The sequence below is a fragment of the Erythrolamprus reginae genome, chromosome 11, assembly GCF_031021105.1.
Source record: "Erythrolamprus reginae isolate rEryReg1 chromosome 11, rEryReg1.hap1, whole genome shotgun sequence".
NCBI classification, from domain to species: domain Eukaryota; kingdom Metazoa; phylum Chordata; class Lepidosauria; order Squamata; family Dipsadidae; genus Erythrolamprus; species Erythrolamprus reginae.
In genome coordinates this window covers 33,987,508-34,007,379 of record NC_091960.1, presented here as the reverse complement: position 1 = coordinate 34,007,379, position 19,872 = coordinate 33,987,508, and the positions used below count along the sequence as shown (strand labels likewise).

Here is a 19,872-nt window from a genome sequence, read left to right as displayed (position 1 = left end):
CGGGGATGGGTGGGAGGGACGTTGGGGCGCCCTTTCGCCCCGCCGGCTGCTTCTCCCTCCTCCTCAAACATTTGTCCGAAATGAGAGGAGGGGGTTGGACTAGATGACCTACAGGGTCCCTTCCAACTCTAACTCGGGGCGGCTCACAACACAATAAAAAACAGTTTATAACAAATCTAATAATTTACAATTTAAAATGTTAAAAAAAAAACCATTATTAAACAGACATACACACAAGCTGTTGTTGTTGTTCTTCTTCCTATTATTATTATTATTGTTGTTGTTGTTGTTGTTATTATTATTATTATTATTATTACGTCAATACAACACAGCAAACATCACTATGCTGGATTTCGCATTTCTTCACCAGTCGGGCGCTTCCCAAGCACCTAGGACTGCGTGATGTAGCGGCAAATTATGTGTGCCGACCCCGGTAAAGTGGCCTTTTGCAATTGACAGATGGAGATTTTGTCAATTACGATGGTTTTCAAATGTACGCTAAGATCTTTATCATTATTATTATTATTATTATTATTATTATTATTATTAAAATCAGTTCAGATGGTCCCAGTAGTAATCAGCACATCGGGTGCTGTGCCAAAAGACCTCAGCCAACATTGACAAAACCACGATCTGTCAGTTGCAAAAGGCCACCGTATTTGGATCTGCACGCATCATACGAAAATACATCACACAGTCCTAGACGCTTGGGAAGTGTTTGACTTGTGAGATTGTGACACGAAATCCAGCATAACTGATTTTTTGTGAATAAAATAATAATAATAACAACAACAACTAAAACAGTACGCTGGCTGGAATTTGCACAAGGTTCCCCCCAACCCAAGACCATGGCTAGCCAATATTAGCCAATGTTAAACTAAACTAAGATTAAGTAATGCAGACGACACAGGGGTTGGGTGCCCAATGTTAGGGTATGCGCAATCCAAGCCTCCACCTCCGTCCCCAAGGTGGGAGGGAGCCTTCAGGTTGACTCGGCCTTCCATCCTTCCGAGGTGGGTCAAATGAGGACCCAGATTGTTGAGGGCAATATATGCTGACTCTGTAAACCGCTTAGAGAGGGCTGAAAAAGCACTATGAATCGGTATACAGTATAAGTCTAAGTACTATTGCTATTCTTCTTCAAGGGAACTCATGGGAAAGCAAACATTCTTCCCCAGGATGAAAAGAAAAGAATGTTTTATTTTAGGTTTCTTACAAACACACACACTCTCCTCTATTCTGGAAAAGCAGGGCAGTTTAGCTGGGAGTAGTGTCCTCTTCAGAACCACCCTGTAGTAGGTTGTAGGAAGTAAGAGGAGGTAGGATGATGTGATTGGGAAACTGGCTTTTCCTGTATGATCAATGATCGTTGTTGTTGTTCTCATTTAACAAAAGGGAATTAGTAGGGAAAACAGCCAAGTCCCAGGTGTACCGTATATAAAATTACTACTTGAATACTCATCATCTGCTACCAAACTATGTGATCTGGCTTGATAAACCGACACTTACAACTTGAAAATTAATGAGTAGTTACCATCCATCTCTCCTCTCTCCTTCTCTCCCCAGCATTGCTCCACAGAATCCTCTCTTATCCCATTCTCTCCCTCATCCTTGCCCCACAGAAGCTCCTCCTATTCTACCAGGTTCTCTCCAGTTATTTTCAAGTTGGGAAGGGGAGTAGAATGTCTAGCTAATTAGCATCAGAGCAATGGTGGGCAGCAGCTGGTGCACCCAGGTGCTTGGTTCCGGTAGGTTGGCAGCCATGTGCATGTACACAACCGGTGAGATACCGGTAAATTTTGGCTTTTTTTGCAGAATTGTAAATTCAGAGAACTGGTAAATACCACCTCTGACTGTCCCGCCCACATCTTTTCTCTGCCTCTCTAATCCCAGCCATAGTTCCCTCTAAGCTGAGCAGTGAGCAATCGCTCACTTAAAAATCATCATCAACTCAGAGTTTTCCAAACCTGCCCAGAAGCCGAGAGGGAAGGAGAGAGAGGGAAGGAGAGAGAGAGGAAGAGAGGAAGAGAGAGAAACAGATAGAAAAAAGAGAGGAAGGAAAAGAAAAAGAAAAAGAATGGGAGTAAGGAAGAGAGAAAGAAAATCAAAATCTAGTTTGAAACTAGCTCAACTATTTAAGTGGCATTTTGATATTGATAGAGTTGCCCTATTATGAGCTCACTGTTATAGACCCACAGTACAGTATTTTATTTTGAAATTCTCTGAGGCAAAACAGGGTGGGTTTTTTATTTGTTTGTTTGTTTGTTTATTTATTTATTATTTCTGTGCCGCCTAGTCCCGAAGGGACTGCCGCTCAGACACTATAATTTCCCCCCCCCAAAAAAAAATTAGAGGGAACACTGATCCCAGCTGATCAGGAGGAAGTGGGAATTTTGTAGTAACCTTCCCCTGGAGTGGGGAGGGAACTGAGATACAGTGATACCTCATCTTATGAACCCCTCATCATACGAACTTTTCAAGATACGAACCCGGGGTTTAAGATTTTTTTGCCTCTTCTTCCAAACTATTTTCACCTTACGAACCCCCCGCCGCTGCTGCTGGGATGCCTCGCCTCCAGACTTCCATTGCCAGGTGAAGGCCCCCCTTGTTGGGAAACCCCACCTCCAGACCTTCCATTGCCAGCGAAGCGCCCATTTTTGCGCTGCTGGGATTCCCCTGAGGCTCCCCTCCATGGGAAACCCCACCTCCGGACTTCCGCGTTTTTGCGATGCTGCAGCAGGGGAATCCCTGCAATGCAAAAACGGGCACTTCGGCTGGCAAAAGGGGTGAATTTTGGGCTTGCACGCATTAATCGCTTTTCCATTGATTCCTATGGGAAACATTGTTTCGTCTTACGAACTTTTCACCTTACGAACCTCGTCCCGGAACCAATTAAGTTTGTTAGCCGCCCTGAGTCTACGGAGAGGGGCGGCATACAAATCCAATCAATCAATCAATCAATCAATCAATAAAATAATCACCGAAGCTGTTTGGAAAAATCAGTTCAGGTAAAACAGAAAGCAAAAACGTTGTGTAGAATCATTGGGTTAAAATTGTTTTTACTATGACATTTTTTTCCATACAATAAAACATAATGTACCAGATGCTTGGCGGCCTTGGAAGGGTTTTTTTTCTTTTTTTAATGTATCACGAGCTGAAGTTAAGAGCCGATGCCTGGCCACGTGTTATATTTTCCCAAGATTGCACACATAATATGGTTGAGAAATTTTAATTTCTATTACCGTGTTTTTCAAAGTACAAGATGCACCTTTTTCCCCCCCAGTAAAAGAGGCTGAAACTTTGGGTGCATCTTATGTTGTGTCTACTCCTGTTCAGCTTGGGGATTTTGCAGATTCTGATTCAGGGGTTGCCTCAAAGAAGAGGGAGTCAAGCTATTCTCCCAAGCTACTCAGGGTAGAACAAGAAGCAATGGATGGAAACTAATCCAGAGAGAAGTAACTTAGAACTAAGGAGAAATTTCCTGCAGTCATGCGTGCATACATGTGTTGCATTGTGGGTGCCGGCACGCACGCCAGATATTGCGGGCACACACACACACACACTTTTGGCACACAACCAGAAAAAAGGTTTGCCATCACTGACATAAGTCCTTTAAAATTGAGTTTTGGGTGTCATCTCCAAGCCATAAGCTTTGTTTGAACAAAAATGCCCTTGGAAAGAAAATACAGTGATACCTCGTCTTACAAACGCCTCGTCATACAAACTTTTCGAGATACAAACCTGGGGTTTAAGATTTTTTTGCCTCTTCTTACAAACTATTTTCACCTTACAAACCCACTGCCATCGCTGGGATGCCCCGCCTCCAGAATTCTGTTGCCAGCGAAGCACCCGTTTTTGCACTGCTGGGATTTCCCTGAGGCTCCCCTCCATGGGAACCCTCACCTCCAGACTTCCATGTTTTGTGATGCTGCAGGGGAATCCCAGCAGCGCAAAAATGGGTGCTTCGCTGGCAACAGAAGTCCAGAAATAGGGTTTCCCAGTGAGGGGAGCCTCAATGAAATCGCAGCATCGCAAAAACACAGAGGTCCGGAGGTGGGGTTTTGAGGACTTCGGTGTTTTTGCGATGCTGTGATTTCACTGAGGCTCCCTTCGCTGGGAAACCCCACCTCCGGACTTCCGTTGCCAGCGAAGTGCCCATTTTTGCGCTGCAAAAACACAGAAGTCCAGAGATGGGGTTTCCCATGGAGGGGAGCCTCAGGGTAATCCCAGCAGTGCAAAAACGGGTGCTTCGGATGGCAAAAAGGGGTGAATTTTGGGCTTGCACGCATTAATCGCTTTTCCATTGATTCCTATGGGAAACATTGTTTCGTCTTACAAACTTTTCACCTTAACAACCTCATCCCGGAACCAATTAAGTTTGTAAGGCAAGGCACCACTGCACCTAAAAACACTATCAGAAGTCATATGTCCACTGCGGAGATTTGTGTGACGCGGCGGTCAGAGTCCATTTCGTAACGATAGTGGTACTCCTCCATCAGATTTTGGCAAGCATCCCGTAGACCATTCATCCAGGTCTTGATGCCCTGGCGATTCAGGTAAAGCACTAAGAGGAAGATGATGGCGATTATCCCCAGAATGATGCCTAAGGCAGCATACGAGGATTGAAGGACGTTGTCACTATGTTGACTGTAGTGGCACTGCAGGTCGGTCCCCACCAGCTCCACTAAGGAGGTGTTCTTCAGATCCTGGGGGGAAATGCAGGCGAGTTTTTCCACGTCTACTACCTGCCGGCTTTGGTTCAGCCAGTTGACCAGTTCTTCAATGTCACAATTGCACACGAAAGGGTTGTCTTTCAGAAAGAGGCTAAGGTGGGACTGCCTGTCCAGGGCAAGCAAAGCTTCGGCCCTCAAGGTTTTGAAGGCATTTGAGGTCAAATCAAGGTACTTGAGATGAAGCCCAGAAAAGGTAGAGTTCTTGATGTCTATCAAGGAATTGTTCCTCAGGTCTAAATACTCGAGTTTAGGGAGGCTGGATAACATTCCAAGGGGCAAGTAGATGATCTTGTTGCTGGTGAGCTCAAGCTTGGAGAGATTCTGGAAACCCCCCTGGACAAGGGCAGCTGCCACCGGGCGGAGGGCAGAGAAGTTGTAGAGGGAGTGACTGAGATTCAACTCCTGGATCGAATTGTTCCTAGCGCTGAAAGCGTCAGGGTGGATGGTGACTAAATGGTTATAACTCAAGTCCAAGTAACGCAGACTCTGGAGATTGGAGAAGGCGTGGGACTCCACAGCGTTGATCCTGGAAGGTGAAAAGCCACAATCACTCAAAAGTAACCTCATCTGAAATATATCACAGATGTCGTCTGGCGGGCCCCAGGGGAAGAGCCTTCTCTGTGGCGGCCCCGGCCCTCTGGAATCAACTCCCCCCGGAGATTAGAACTGCTCCCACCCTCCTTGTCTTCCGTAAACTACTTAAGACCCACCAGGCATGGGGGATTTGAGACATCTTTCCCCCAGGCTTATTATAATTTATGTTTGGTATGTATGTGCTGTTTGGTTTTTAATTATGATGGGGTTTTTAGTTATTTTTAATATTAGATTTGTGCCAGTATAATATTGTTTTTATCGTTGCTGTGAGCTGCCCCGAGTCTTCGGAGAGGTTTTATTTTGTTTTTTAGGATTATTATATGTGATATTTATTGTATTGTATCCCTTTTTTGTTGTTCTTTTGTTTTGTTTACTTGTTACAGTACTTGTTTTATTTAACTGTGTCAAAAAATGAAATTAATTTTTTTTAAAAAAAATCAAATAAGTATGGCATGTGAAGGCAAAGATGTACAGAATCAATATTGGGTACCATCAGGACTAAAATATTTTTGAGCATCCTGTTTATACATGCACGCCCACGTACATACACAGAGAGAGTGGTCTATGATTGTGGTCAATGATGTGGCGGCATACAAATCTAATAAATATTAATAATAATAATAATAATAATAATAATAATAATAATAATTATTATTATTATTATTATTATTATTATTATTATTATGCTAAAAAAAATAAAAGGAACACTCAAAGAACACAATACAGTGGTACCTCTACCTAAGAACGCCTCTACTTAAGAACTTTTCTAGATAAGAACCGGGTGTTCAAGATTTTTTTGCCTCTTCTTAAGAACCATTTTCTACTTAAGAACCCGAGCCCGGAAAAATTTCCCAGGAAATTTGAGAGCGGCACAAAGGCCTGGCCAGTTTATGGGAGGCGCATGCTACTCCTCGCTGTCTCAGAGTCCCTCTTTTTTTTTTTTAAGCCTTAAAGTTTTGGATTTATTTGATTCCCGTCCCCTCCCCTTCTTCCTTCAGCAGCGACGGTCCTCCTCCTCCTCCCACCCTAATTCCATGCTTTTATTTCTTTCCTAAAGGGTTTGTATGCATTATTTGCTTTTACATTGATTCCTATGGGAAAAATTGCTTCTTCTTACAAACGTGTCTACTTAAGAACCTGGTCACGGAACGAATCAAGTTCTTAAGTAGAGCTACCCCTGTACTCCATTTCACCTTAGTTCTTCAAAGCCCTACATGGCTTAAGACCGGACGATTTACGAGGCCGTCTCTTGCTGACCAATCAGATCACACAGGGTTAGCCTTCTCCAGGTCCCGTCGACTAAGCAATGCAGATTGGCGGGCCCACAAGGGAGGGCCTTCTCTGTGCTGCCCCGGCTCTATGGAAGCAACTACCCCCCCAGCCCCGAAGTCCGTATTGCTCCCAACCTACTGGCCTTCCGGAAGGCTGTGAAGACCTGGCTTTGCCAGCAGGCCTGATGGGCCGTGAGTGCTAACATCTAGTCACAGCGGAATTGTGATTGATTGGTATATAGAAGTATGTGGGTTTGATTGCAAAGTTCACTAGGACTTTATAATGGGTTGGGTTTTTTTTTTAATATTTGACTTTTGTAACATTGTACTGTATTGATTATTGTTGTAAGCTGCCCTGAGTCCCATGGGAATGGACGGCATAGAGGTCAATAAAATAAAATTAAATTAGATTAAATTAAATTAAATCATATTAAATTAAATTATATTAAATTATATTAAATTTAATTCACCCACCAGGAAGTGCAGTCAGGCAGTAGGGAAAGAGAATAGGATGCTTGGCTGCATAGCTAGAGGTATAACAAGCAGGAAGAGGGAGATTGTGATCCCACTGTATAGAGCCCTGGTGAGACCACATTGGGAATACTGTGCTCAGTTCTGGAGACCTCGCCTACAAAAAGAGATGGATAAAATTGAACGGGTCCAAAGACGGGCTACAAAAACGGTGGAAGGTCTTAAGCATAAAACGTATCAGGAAAGACTTCATGAACTCAATCTGTAGAGTCTGGAGGACAGAAGGAAAAGGGGGGGACATGATCGAAACATTTAAATATCTTACAGGGTTCATATTTAAGGTTCAGGGGGGAAGTGCTTTTAATAGGAAAGTGAACCCAAGAACAAGGGGACACAATCGGAAGTTAGTTGGGGGAAAGATCAAAAGCAACGTGAGAAAATATTATTTTACTGAGAGTAGTAGATGCTTGCAACAAACTTCCAGCAGACGTGGTTGGTCAATCCATAGTTGCTAAATTTAAACAGTGACTGGGATAAACCTAGATCCATCCTAAGATAAAATACAGGGAATAGTACAAGGGCAGACATGATGGACCATGAGGTCTTTTTCTGCCGTCAATCTTCTATGTTTCTAAATGGATATAGGTGGTGATTTTTTTAATTTAAAAAGGATTTTCTACAGCCTTGCAAATACTCAGCTAAAGCAGGGTCCATTCTATCAAGTATGATTTTACTGAAAGAGTAGTAGATGCTTGGAACAAACTTCCAGCAGACGTGGTTGGTAAATCCACAGTCACTGAATTTAAACATGCCTGGGATAAACATAGATCCATCCTAAGATAAAATACAGGAAATAGTATAAGGGCAGACTAGATGGACCAGGAGGTCTTTTTCTGCCCTCAGTCTTCTATGTTTCCAGGAACCTTTACCTGTTGTTAGCTAAGGAGAGCGTGACCAGATTGCGGAGTCCTTGGAGATCCTGGCTACCCACGTAGGTGATCTGGTTGCCAGTTATGAAGAGGTTGCGGGTGTAGCCCGGAATACCAGCTGGGATGGAGGTCAGTTCCTTCTGGACGCACTTGACTGTACGAGCTGGCTCGGAGCATTCACAAGGGGCAGGGCACAGATGGCAGGAAAGGGGGGCCAGACACAGAAAAAGGAGGGTCCAGACATCGCAGAGGCCCCCAGGGGTCATTTCCAATAAATGCCGATTGTAGTGATTCCCGGCTGACAAAGGAAGGAAAAGACGATTAGAATCCACACATCACCAATGCTCCGAGTGCTGCATTGGCTGCCAATTAGTCTCTGGTCACAATTCAAGGTGTTGGTTATTACCTATAAAGTCCTACATTCAATTCAATTCAATTTATTAGGTTTGTATGCCGCCCCTCTCCGAAGACTCGGGGCGGCTCACAACAACAATAAAAACAGTATAACAATGGAACAAATCTAATAATAAAATTACATTAAAAAACCCCAACAATTTAAAAACCATACAACACATACATACCAAACATAAAATATAAGAAAGCCTGGGGGAGATGTCGTAATTCCCCCATGCCTGGCGATATAGGTGGGTCTTGACCAGGTTCCGTCAACTAAACAATACAGGTTGGCGGGACCACGAGGGAGGGCCTTCTCTGTGGCTGCCCTGGCTCTATGGAACCAACTATCCCCCGATGTCCCTACTGCTCCCACCCTACTGGCCTTCCGCAAGGCCACGAAGACCTGGCTTTGCCGGCAGGCCTCGGGGCCATAAAGCCACTCTTTTAATGTCTTGCAAGCTTTTTCCTTGTTTCCCTCTCTGAATAAGGTTTTTTTTAAAAGCCCTAACCTGGGAATAAAATAATGTGCTGCAGCTGGCCAGACTAAGGACGCTAGCCAGATGAATATCTGATAAGCAGATTCTTTTCCCTATTTTCCTCCCCAAAAACTAAGGTGCGTCTTATATTACGGTGCGCCTTATACTCTGAAAAATACGGTATATTCACACATACCTTACAAAACCTTCCTAAGCTTTAAGGTTGATCCAAAGATCAAGCTGTAAAGTTCTCCATTTATATCAAATTCAACTACGACGCCTAAGACACGATCTAAGTATTGACCACAAGATCATATGCTGCAGCATTCTACCTGTCAATGACTACTTCAGCTTCAACCGCAACAACACAAGAGCACGCAACAGATTCAAACTTAATACGAAGCGCTCCAAACTTGACTGTAAAAAATATGACTTCAGCAATCGAGTTGTTGAAGCATGGAACTCATTACCTGACTCAGTAGTAACAGCCCCTAACCCCCAACATTTTTCCCTTAGACTGTCCACGATTGACCTCTCCAGGTTCCTAAGAGGTCAGTAAGGGGCGTGCATAAGTGCACCAGTGTGCCTTCCGTCCCCTGTCCAATTGTCTCTCCTTATCTCATTTATCTTTTCTTCCTTTCATAAATCTTCTCCTCTATTTTTATATCTTTTCTTCTATCCTTTTCTTTATATATATTACGACATGTCTATTCTCTTCAATGTGTATTGTGCATTGGACAAAATAAATAAATTTTAGGCGACGTAGTTCTAAGCTTTCTAGACCTAGGATTGATAGTCTGCTTTCGTAGGGTAGGTATTCTGTTTCTTCAGCTTCAACCACAACAACACACGAGCACTCAACAGATACAACCTTAAAGTAAACCGCTCCTATCTTGACTGCAGGAAATATGACTTTAATAACCGAGTAGTTGATGCCTAGAACTCACTACCAGACTCTGTGGTATCATCACCTAACCCCCAAAACTGTACCCTTAGACTATCCATGGTTGACTTCATCTGATTCCTAAGAGGGGCGTGCATAAGTGCACCAGTGTGCCTTCCATCCCCTGTCCTAATGACTCTCTTTTACTAGTATCATGTACAGTATATAAATATTACTATATCTCTGTATACCACCGATACGTTCTTGACAAAAAAGCAACAACTAAAAAAATAAATAAAATAAATACTCTTTAAAAAAAACAACAACTCTATGATCACTCCACTATCAATATACTGTAATGGACAAGTTTGACATTCCCCATTCTGCGATTCTTCCACTGTGTTAGACATCAACTCCTGCCAGGATGACTAATGGATGTGTCTTGTCTGAGGTTTTCATTCCCCATCCCCCACTACCTGGGCAGTTGTCATAAATACCCGTCAATCCAATGTTCTGGTCACACCTGTGTACAGAATGAAAGGGGAATGAGGCAATCCAGTTCTAACTTTCCAGAACGGACATCCCATTTTGACTACAACGGACTGAAATATTCCTCCTATGCATTTTAATTCCCTGCAACTGGAAAGCCAGCATAAGAGAGAATGTCAAAACTTATTTGTCAGGAAAAGTCCTTTCTTTCTTTTCTTTCTTTTTCTCTCTCTCTCTTTCCTTCTTTCCTTCTCTTTTTCTTTCTCCTTTCTTTCTCTCTCTCTCTCCTTCCACCCTACCTTCTTTCCTTCTCTTTTTTTCTTTCTCTCTCTCCTTCCTTCCTTTTTCTTTCTCCTTTTTCATTCTTTCTCTCTTTCTCTCCTTCCTTCCTTCTTTCTTTCTCTTTTTCTTTCTCCTTTCTTTCTCTCTCTTTCCTTCCACCCTACCTTCTTTCCTTCTCTTTTTCTTTCTTTCTTTCTCTCTTTCTTTCCTTCCTTTTTCTTTCTCCTTTTTCATTCTTTCTCTCTCATTTCTCTTTCTCCTTCCTTCCTTCTTTCCTTCTCTTTTTCTTTCTCCTTCTTCTCTCTCTCTCTCTTTCCTTCCACCCTACCTTCTTTCCTTCTCTTTTTCTTTCTTTCTTTCTCTCTCTCTTCCTTCCTTCTTTTTCTTTCTTTCTCCTTTTTCATTCTTTCTCTCTCTTTCTTTCTCTCTCTCCTTCCTTCTCCTTTTCTTTCTTTCTCTTTCTAGCACCCTCATCCATCCGAAGAGCCTCAACATTTCATTTAAAAACCCCCACAAACCCTTCATCCATTCCAGACCACCCCTTAGTCACAGTGGATCCTGGAGAACCTTTTGTGAAAAACATATAATTATTGCATTTCCATCCTATGATCCTTTAGTGCTCAAAGGGACCACACCCGACAACTGCTTATTTGACCCCTAGGACAATCATTAAGTGTTGGACCTCAAGATTCTTGACAAATGTCTCTTTTTCTTCTATGTACACTGAGAACATCTGCACCAAAGACAAATTCCTTGTGGGTCCAATCACACTTGGCCAATAAAGAATTCTATTCTATTCTATAAGACAGTGTTTCCCAAGCTTGGCAACTTGAAGATATTTGGACTTCAACTCCCAGAATTCCCCAGCCAGCCAAAGCTGGCTGGGGAATTCTGGGAGTTGAAGTCCAAATATCTTCAAGTTGCCAAGCTTGGGAAGCACTGCTATAAGACATAAGCGTAGCGCATCCTCATTTAAATCAAAAGAACCAAAGAGAATAAAACAAGCACCCACCGGCGAAAAGCTGCTGCTGCTGCCGTTAAACCAGATTAAAAGCCGGACGTCTCTCTGGGCACCAGGGACCTTCTCCCATCCTCAATCATGGTCGAATGTGGAAGTTAGCCGCCCGCTCGCCCCGCTGTCCTTTTTCACTGCCTCCCATCCGACCCACCCGGCCAAATCATGGGGGCCAAGCAGCCAATCAGAGGACAGGCCTCCTCCTCCCTACCGCCCCCACCCCAGCCCCCCCAAAATGACCCCCGTCTCCCCCCCCTCCGCTTTAAACACAGCCGCCGCCGCCCCACTAACGGCTACTCCAGGCGGCGAGGCTGGAGCACAAACCCAAAAGCGCCATTTCTTTTCCCCCAAAAAATGGGGGGGGGGGCGCGAAACTGATGTAAACTTCTCCCTGAGGGTTGTTTTTCCCGCCCCGCCTTCAAAGCCCCGGAGGAAAAGAGAGAGAAAAATTAAGTGCTTCCCCCCCCGGAGACAATGGGATGCGGTGAGGGGCGAAGGAGAGGGCGGGGATGCCGGGCACGGGGGTCCCGCCTCGTTTTCCTCCAGGCCTTCCGAGCCCGCCCCCTCAAAAGACGGAGCCGCCCGTCTGGCAGAGCTCGGAAGCCCCCTCCGTCCTTCCCTCCTCACACACTCCCTCGCTTGGTGTCATCTTTCCCGGCTCCCTTCCCTGAGGTGTGTGGGGGTCTATCATCTGCACCTCTTTAACGGTCTGGTTCGGTTCTGCAACCCAACAAGACCGACACAGACTTCAGAGGAGAATCAGAACTGCAGAATAAAACAATTGCTGCCAACCTGCCTTCCATTGAGGACCTGTACTGCATGAGTCAAAAAGAGGGCAGGGAAATATTTACTGACCCCTCGCATCCTGGACATAAACTGTTTCAACTCCCACCCTCAAAACGTCGCTACAGAGCACTGCACACCAAGACAACTGACACAAGAACATTTTTCCCTGAATGCCATCACTCTGCTAATCAAATAATTCCCTCAACACTCAAATTATTTACTAAGTCTGTACTACTGTTACTATAGTGGTACCTCTACTTAAGAATTCCTCTACGTAAGAACTTTTCTAGATAAGAACTGGGTGTTCAAGATTTTTTGCCTCTTCTTAAGAACCATTTTCTACTTAAGAACCCAAGCCGGGAATAATTTCCAAGGAAATTTGAGAGTGGCACGAAGGCCCGGTCAGTTTCCTGCCATTCCCCCTGGGTTTCTCTCTCTGGCGCAGTGTACGGGAGGCAGCCTCGCGCTGGGTGTATGGGAGGCGCATGCTCCTCCTCGCTGCCTCAGAGTCCCTCTTTTTTTTTAAAGCCTTAAAGTTTTGGATTTATTTGATTCCCTTCATCTCACCTTCTTCCTTCACCAGTGACTGTCCTCCTCCTCTTCTTCCTCCTTCTCCTCCCACCCAAATTCCGAGCTTTTATTTCTTTCCCAATGGGTTTGCACGCATTATTTGCTTTTACAATGATTCCTATGGGAAAAAATGCTTCTACTTACAAACTTTTCTACTTAAGAACCTGGTCACGGAACGAATTAAGTTCTTAAGTAGAGGTGCCACCGTACTAGTTTTCCCCCATCATTCCTATCACTTGTAACTGTATGACTGTAACGTGTTGCTTGTATCCTAAGATGTTTATTAATATTGTTTCCTCATTGCTTATTTGACCCGTGACAATCATTAAGCGTTGTACCACATGATTCTTGACAAATCTCTCTTTTCTTTTATGTACACTGAGAGCATCTGCACCAAAGACAAATTCCTTGTGTGTCCAATCACACTTAGAATTCTTTATTGGCCAAGAGATACATTTGTCAAAAATCATGAGGTACAACACGACGAAATCTCTCACACACATGCGCACCCTTGCATGATATTGCTTCCAGCGCACGCGCAGAGGCAAAATCTCACTTGGATGAGTATGTGCGCGTGCTGGAGATGCAGAGCTTCATGCACAGCGCACCAGTAGCGGCAACCCCCGCCTGGTATAGGGTCTCCTCAGTAAAACGCAGCCAAAATTTTTACTGCCACACTGTGGGTGTGGCTTATTTTGTGGGTGTGGCTTAATGGTCATGTGACTGGGTAGGAGTGGCTTGCCGGCCAGGTGACCAGGTGGGAGTGGCTTGAACGATCATCATTGCTCAAGTGAACTGTTAAGTCCTCGATTTACAACCTTAGGGGTGTCGCTCGCTGGGGTGACAATTTGCTTCGCGTTTCCCGCGCTCTCCTTCCTGGGTCGCCCCCCCTCCCCGTCTCAGGCTGAGAAGCTAGGCAAACGGGTGCTTCCAGAAGCATAAATGCTGCCAGCGCCACTTCCACCAACATCTTTTATTTTATTTTTATTTATTTATTTATTTGTCAAACAATTATAGGGTGATAATTTGTACATATTAAACATTAGATAAGTAATGATAAAAAGTAGACAATAGGACAGGGTCGGTAGGCACTGTGGTGCGCTTATGCACGCCCCTTACAGACCTCTTAGAAAGGAGGAGAGATCAATTGTAGATAGTCTGAGGTTAAAGGTTTTGGGGTTAGGAGTAGAAACCACAGAGTCAGGTAGTGCATTCCAGGTGCTGATTACTCTGTTGCTGAAGTCGTATTTTTTGCAGTCAAGTTTGGAGCGGTTGACATTTAGTTTAAATCGATTTTGTGCTCGTGTGTTGCTGCGGTTGAAGGTGAAGTTAACAGGTAGGACATTTCGGTATATAATTTTATGAACTATAATTAAGTCGGAATGGAGATGACGGAGTTGTGAGTTCTCTAAACCAAGAATTTCAATTCTGGTGGAGTAAGGTATTTTGTTGTGAGAAGAGGAGTGAAGGACTCTTCTTGTGAAATATTTCTGGACTCTCTCAATTGTGCTGATGTCAGATATGCAATGTGGGTTCCATACAGGTGAGCTGTATTCTGCTTGCACCTCAGGCGGGAGGTGGCCGCGTGAGGCTGGAGAGGAGCTGGGCAGGAGAGAGGGAAGCTCGTCCGAGGCCAGGAAGGAGGAAAGAGGAAAAAAGCAAAGAGCGCAGACACAGCAAGGAAAAAAAGGAGAGACGAACCGAGACCAGTAATCCAGGAAGTGACAGCCGCCAATCAGCTGGAGCTGCCCACGCATCTTCATTTCTGCGGGTGGAACTGTGTCCCATCCCATCCTGCTTGCTGCCCACCCCTGGGTCTCCTGCTTGAGTGGGGTGGGGGAGAGGGGTTGGACTAGATGACCTACAAGGTCCCTTCCATCTCTGACCCTCTGTCATCTGACTTATATCTGAGATTCAAACCCTGCTGATTATTATTATTATTATTATTATTATTATTATTATTATTATTATTATTATTTATTAGATTTGTATGCCGCCCCTTTCCGTAGACTCGGGGCGGCTCACAACACAATAAAAACAGTTTAGAACAAATCTAATAATTTACAATTTAGAATATTAAAAAAAACCCCATTATTAAATAGACATACACACAAGCATACCATACATAAATTGTATAGGCCCGGGGGAGATATCTCCGTTCCCCCATGCCTGACGACAAAGGTGGGTTTTAAGGAGTTTGCGAAAGGCGAGGAGGGTAGGGGCAGTTCTAATCTCTGGGGGGAGCTGGTTCCAGAGAGTTGGGGCCGCCACAGAGAAGGCTTTGGGTTTTGGGATCTCTTATGTCCCCACGCGTTTGCTATGCTCGCCTGTGTCTCTCCTGCCCGCCTCTCATTTGATTTAAGCCTCTGTTCCAAAAAAAAAAGAGAAGAAGAAGAGGGGGAAAAGTTACTTAACAGAGCATCAGGCCCCAGTGGGGGAGGGAGTGAAGGCAGGAGGGAAAGGAGGATGAAGACGAAGCAACAGAGGCTGTCATTTGAAAAGCTCCGGAGGCCCACCGGCTTAAGTGCAATTTGATATCATTGCAACCAGGAAGGCCTTTGATGGGAGGGGGGGGGGAAGCGGTGGCTTGCAGAAGGGAAAAGACACTCTCCCTACCATCCAGCTGTGACCAACCGCCCCTCTCCGCACATCAAAGCATGCCTGGCAGCTGGAACCTGTGGCGACAGGCCTTCCTCCTTTGCAAACTCTGGCTTTCACAGGCTTTCCTGCTGGGTGGGTTCTTTGCCTGGCCTTTCAGCCTCTCTTTTGGTCCTCCCAAAGAACCACGTAGTTTCCCCAACACCCCCCCCCAAAACTCTGGAATGTTAATTCCCTGCCGCTGGGATCTCTTTCCTTTGGTTCTCTCCTTTCCCCCCTTGGCCCCTCTTGGATATAGAGAGGGCCCCACAGCAATGGATCCGATGGGTGGCAGGAAGGACAAATGTCCTAAACCAAGGAGGGATTAGTCACCTCCGTGAATTCAGATTTAAACTCGCGAAGCTCAAACTGCCCAAGGAGCTGCTGATCCAGTTCTACAGAGGAATCATGGAGTCTTTTTAGGGGCACCTCTATAACTGTCTGGTTCGGTTCTGCAACCCACGCAGCTTCTGCTCTGGCAATCTCGCACTGCTCACCAGAGCCTACAAAACTTTTGCCAGACCCATCCTGGAATACAGTTCATCTGTCTGGAACCCATACCACATCTCGGACATCAACACCCTTAAAAACGTCCAAAGATACTTCACCAGAAGAGCCCTTCACTCCTCCACTCGAAACAGAATATCCTACGAAAATAGACTATCAATCCTAGGTCTAGAAAGCTTAGAACTACGTCGCCTAAAACACGATCTAAGTATTGCCCACAAGATCATAGGCTGCAACGTTCTACCTGTCAATGACTACTTCAGCTTCAACCGCAACAACACAAGAGCACGCAACAGATTCAAACTTAATATTAACCGCTCCAAACTTGACTGTAAAAAATATGACTTCAGCAACCGGGTTGTCGAAGCGTGGAACTCATTACCTGACTCAGTAGTGTCAACCCCTAACCCCCAACATTTTTCCCTTAAGACTATCCACGATTGACCTCTCCAGGTTCCTAAGAGGTCAGTAAGGGGTGTGCATAAGTGCACCAGTGTGCCTTCTGTCCCCTGTCCAATTGTCTCTCTTTATCTCATTTATCTTTTCTTCCTTTCAAATTTGTTCCCCTATACTTTTATATCTTTTTTTCTATTCTTTTCTTTATTTATATTATTACATATCTATTCTCTTCAATGTGTATTATGTACAGTATTGGACAAAATAAATAAAAATAAATAAATAAGACTAACACAGACTTCAGAGGAGAATCAAAACTGCAGAGAAAACATAGTTGCCAACCTGCCTTCCATTGAGGACCTGTAGACTGCAGGAGTCAAAAAGAGGGCGGTGGAAATATTTACAAACTCCTCGCATCCTGGATATAAACTGTTTCAACTTCTACCCTCAAAACAATGCTACAAAGTACTGCACACCAAGACAACTAGACACAAGAACAGTTTTTCCCCCCAAACACCATCACTCTGCTAAATAAATAATTTCCTCAACACTGTCAAACTATTTACTAAGTTTGTGCTACTATTACAAGTTTTTTCTCATCGTTCCTATCACCCATTTCATAGAAACATAGAAGTCTGACGGCAGAAAAAGACCTCATGGTCCATCTAGTCTGCCCTTATACTATTTCCTGTATTTTATCTTAGGATGGATCTATGTTTATCCCAGGCATGTTTAAATTCAGTTACTGTGGATTTATCTACTACGTCTGCTGGAAGTTTGTTCCAAGGATCTACTACTCTTTCAGTCAAATAATATTTTCTCATGTTGCTTTTGATCTTTCCCCCAACTAACTTCAGATTGTGTCCCCTTGTTCTTGTGTTCACTTTCCTATTAAAAACACTTCCCTCCTGGACCTTATTTAACCCTTTAACATATTTAAATGTTTCGATCATGTCCCCCCTTTTCCTTCTGTCCTCCAACTTATGACTGTAAGATGTTGCTTGTATCCTTAAGACTTTTATTAATATTCTTATTTGCTTATTTGACCCCTATGACAATCATTAAGTGTTGTAGGCAGTGAAGAGCTACCAAACTTTTTACTACCACCCTGCATTTTATTTCAATGTTCTTCAGTGCAAATTGGGTGCTCTGGGGTGGAGCTCCATTTTCACTACCCCACTATATCCCCCTCGTCATCCGGGCAGTAGCCCACCCCTGGTTGTACCACAGGATTCTTGAGAAATGTATCTTATATTTCATGTCTAATTTTGAAAAGTGTTCGGAAACTTCAGATCGTGCAGAATGCAGCTGCGAGAGCAATCATGGGCTTTCCCAAATATGCCCATGTTACACCAACACTCCGCAGTCTGCATTGGTTGCCGATCAGTTTCCGGTCACAATTCAAAGTGTTGGTTATGACCTATAAAGCCCTTCATGGCACCGGACCAGGTTATCTCAGGGACCACCTTCTGCCGCACAAATCCCAGCGATCAGTTAGGTTCCACAGAGTGGGTCTTCTCCGGGTCCCGCCAACTAAACAATGCCGCTTGGTGGGACCCAGGAGAAGAGCCTTCTCTGTGGCGGCCCCGGCCCTCTGGAACCAACTCCCCCCCCAGAGAATAGAATTGCTCCCACCCTCCTTGCTTTTCATAAGCTACTTAAAACCCACCTCTGCCGCCAGGCATGGGGGAATTGAGATTCCCTTTCCCCCTAGGCCTTTACAATTTTATGCATGGTATGTCTGTATGTATGTTTGGTTTTTATATTAATGGGTTTTTAATCGTTTTTATTATTGGATTATTATTGTACGCTGTCTTATTATTGCTGTTAGCTGCCCCGAGTCTCCGGAGAGGGGCGGCATACAAATCCAATCAATCAATCAATCAATCAATCAATGAATGTACATTGAGAGCATATTCTTTGTGTGTCCATGTGTGTGTGGAGTCTTAACATGGGGGAAATCGTCCCCATTTCAGACAGTGTTGCCTCCACAAACCTTTTCCAGAGGGTGGACAAATGGAACGGTCAATTTCTCCATCCCCCCCTCCCCCCCCCCCAGAGAAGAAGTTGAGCTTCTTGATCCAATTCCATGCAAGTACTGGGCCGATCTAACCAGGCTCACCGTTTTCAAATCCAGCAAAGATATCTCTAATGAATAGCCTGTTGCTATAGGAAACACCTAGGTATCTGAGCCTTGCTAAGAATGCTGAGAACCTAATTCCCCCTGCCCCAAAAAATGTAGGGGGGGGGAGGAAAGGGAGAATAGGAAAACAGGATGACGTCCTCATTTTGAGAATGCAAATCTAATACAAATCTAATTAATAATAATAATAACAACAACAACAACAACATTGTGATCGTGGAGAAAAAGAAAGTATGGATCATCGACATCGCAATCCCAGGGGACAGCAGAATTGAGGAGAAGCAGCTAGAGAAATTAGTGAAATACGAAGATCTAAAAATCGAGCTGCAACAACTCTGGCATAAGTGGTCCTTGGCATGCCGGGTGCAGGGCCAAAGGATCTCAGCGGACATTTGAAAACCATCGGAATTGACAAAACCTCCATCTGTCAATTGCAAAAGGCCGCTTTACTGGGATCGACAAAGATAATTCGCCGCTACATCACGCAGTCCTAGGTGCTTGGGAAGCGCCCGACTGGTGATGAAATACAAAATCCAGCATAGTGATCTCGTTTGCTGTGTTGTACTGACATAATAATAATAATAATAATAATAATAATAATAATAATAATAATAATAATAATAATAACTTATTATTATTATTAATAATAATAATAATAATAATAATAATAATAATAATATAATCATCATCAATCATAATGTTGCCCATGGTATTGCAAAGTATAATATTTTAAAGATCAGCCTAAGGCAGTTTGCAAACCTTCCTTTTAAACCTGTTGTGAAATTCATTTGATAGGAAAGCTGCAGTTAAATCTTCCTTGAAAAATGGCTCTCAGACAAGGCTTTCCAGTCCACTCCAGAGGTATAAGTGTTGGGACACAGCTGTAATTCTCTGACGACCCCCATGTCAGCATGAACACAGCCCAGGCTTCATCATCAATCAAGGTTGTGACAGCAGAGACAGGCGTGGTGGCAACAGACACCGCTCTCGGAGGGGGAGAGTGTGGTTGTGGGTCCAATGAGACAAAGCCAGAGAGGAATGTAATAAATGGAAGCGACGGGGACTCGGGCTAGAGCTGCCAGCCAACTAATAGCAACCTGCTTTTAATTAGGAGACGTTCTCGCTAAGTCAGCTACTCCAAGGGGGAGGGGGGCTGGTGTTGAGGGGTTCAAGACAATCAAAATCAGAAAACCGAAGCCCCAGCTGCTCTGCCTGTAACTACAGACTCTGTAATCCTTCGCCTGTTTTCCCAAACTGGATGCAATCCTCTTTCCTAGTCTGCCTCTTGTGTGCA

At 44.2% G+C, this 19,872-nt stretch overlaps 1 protein-coding gene across 1 annotated transcript; it reads right to left on the bottom strand.

The window, feature by feature from the left end:
- Positions 1-4,257: 4,257 nt before the first annotated feature.
- Positions 4,258-11,626, bottom strand: LOC139173973 (trophoblast glycoprotein-like). Its single transcript, XM_070763950.1, has 3 exons — positions 11,537-11,626; positions 7,999-8,296; positions 4,258-5,259 (listed from the first exon to the last, which is right to left on the bottom strand). The coding sequence occupies exons 2-3, from the start codon at positions 8,262-8,264 to the stop codon at positions 4,422-4,424; spliced, it is 1,104 nt and encodes a 367-aa protein (XP_070620051.1). The 5' UTR covers positions 8,265-8,296; positions 11,537-11,626; the 3' UTR covers positions 4,258-4,421.
- Between the last annotated feature and the right edge of the window lie 8,246 nt (positions 11,627-19,872).